Source organism: Nematolebias whitei, chromosome 2, assembly GCF_014905685.2.
Source record: "Nematolebias whitei isolate Nwh7 chromosome 2, NemWhi1, whole genome shotgun sequence".
NCBI classification, from domain to species: domain Eukaryota; kingdom Metazoa; phylum Chordata; class Actinopteri; order Cyprinodontiformes; family Rivulidae; genus Nematolebias; species Nematolebias whitei.
The window spans coordinates 698550-699727 of NC_056499.1; the positions used below are offsets into that span (position 1 = coordinate 698550).

General features: G+C 37.8%; 1 protein-coding gene across 1 annotated transcript in view; it reads right to left on the reverse strand.

Moving 5' to 3' along the window:
* Window positions 1-1178, reverse strand: part of kif18a (kinesin family member 18A) — a 170484-nt gene that overhangs the window by 145190 nt on the left and 24116 nt on the right. Inside the window, exons 4-5 of the mRNA XM_037689400.1 lie at window positions 1024-1134; window positions 645-842 (exon numbers count right to left, since the gene is read on the reverse strand). Of these exons, the coding sequence (XP_037545328.1) occupies window positions 645-842; window positions 1024-1134 (309 nt within the window). The remainder of the gene's footprint in view (window positions 1-644; window positions 843-1023; window positions 1135-1178) is intronic.

Here is a 1178-nt window from a genome sequence, read left to right on the forward strand (position 1 = left end):
CTGTTCAGTGATTTGTAGACATACAGGAGTATTTTGAACTGGATTCAAAAGTGAACCGGTAACCAGTGCAGTGAGGCCAGAATAAGGAAGTGAATAGAAGATGGATTGAACGTCAACATGGTAGGTCTGCCAAGCACTGATTGCTTGTGCTTCATCTCAAGATTCGGTGTGTAAAAAAAAGGAGAAACCTCGACAGGTTAATTTATGCAACTGGAATGAAATAATACCCAAATACTCAGTTGACCTACTTCTTTCCAAGTTCTGAATGTAACTGGTTAACTTCAAATTAAAACAAACTTAATCTTGAGAATATCATGTTTCATATAAACAGATTTTGTGTTAACTAATATGTGATGTAAAAAAATAAAAACATAGCTTTTGTCTGCAAAACCCTTGAAAATCTATCAATCTGTGCATCACCCATAAAAATATAAAACCCGTTATTGAAAGGGTTTTAAAAAATATACAATTTTTTATTTTCTCACAGTGCAGATTGTGTATTTATTCACACACACACACGCGCGCACACACACACGCACGCACGCGCACACACACACACACACACACACACAAAATATTTACCTATGCTTATTGACAAATGAATATTTGTAATATACTGACAATTTAAAGTAACGGCAACTTACTTTTGGGTCAGCAAGAGCGTTGATAATATTTCCCAGGGCAAGAAGGGAGCGATTGATATTAGCACCTTCTCGAAGTCTAGCTCCTTTGGCGTTGGTGGCACTGGCTCTCTCTGAACCAGCGAGGTCAATGAGACTCATTTTGGCAATACAGACATTAGGATTGAGGCTGGCAGTTTTGTCTTGCTGTCTTAAATAAATCTGTATAAAAAAATAATATTAAAATAAATTAGTGATCTCTGTTTTAGACTGAGATAGTAGTCAATGAGTATTCTTGAGTGATCCATTGCACTTCTGTTTTCCAATTTATTTTCCTTTTTATTGCAATATATAGCAACAGCTTCTCTGTCTCCTGGGACTTAATAGATTTAAATTAAAATACCTGGAAAACAGCATGTGATCGTGAAGATGTAGCATTCATATCAGTGGGGTGTTGCGTCCTATTCCGATTGCCAAAATCCAAAGCCTCGAGAATGTGCTCTGCAGATTTGGGCTTAAAGTGTGTGTGTGTGTGTGTGTGTGGGGGGGGGGGGGGGG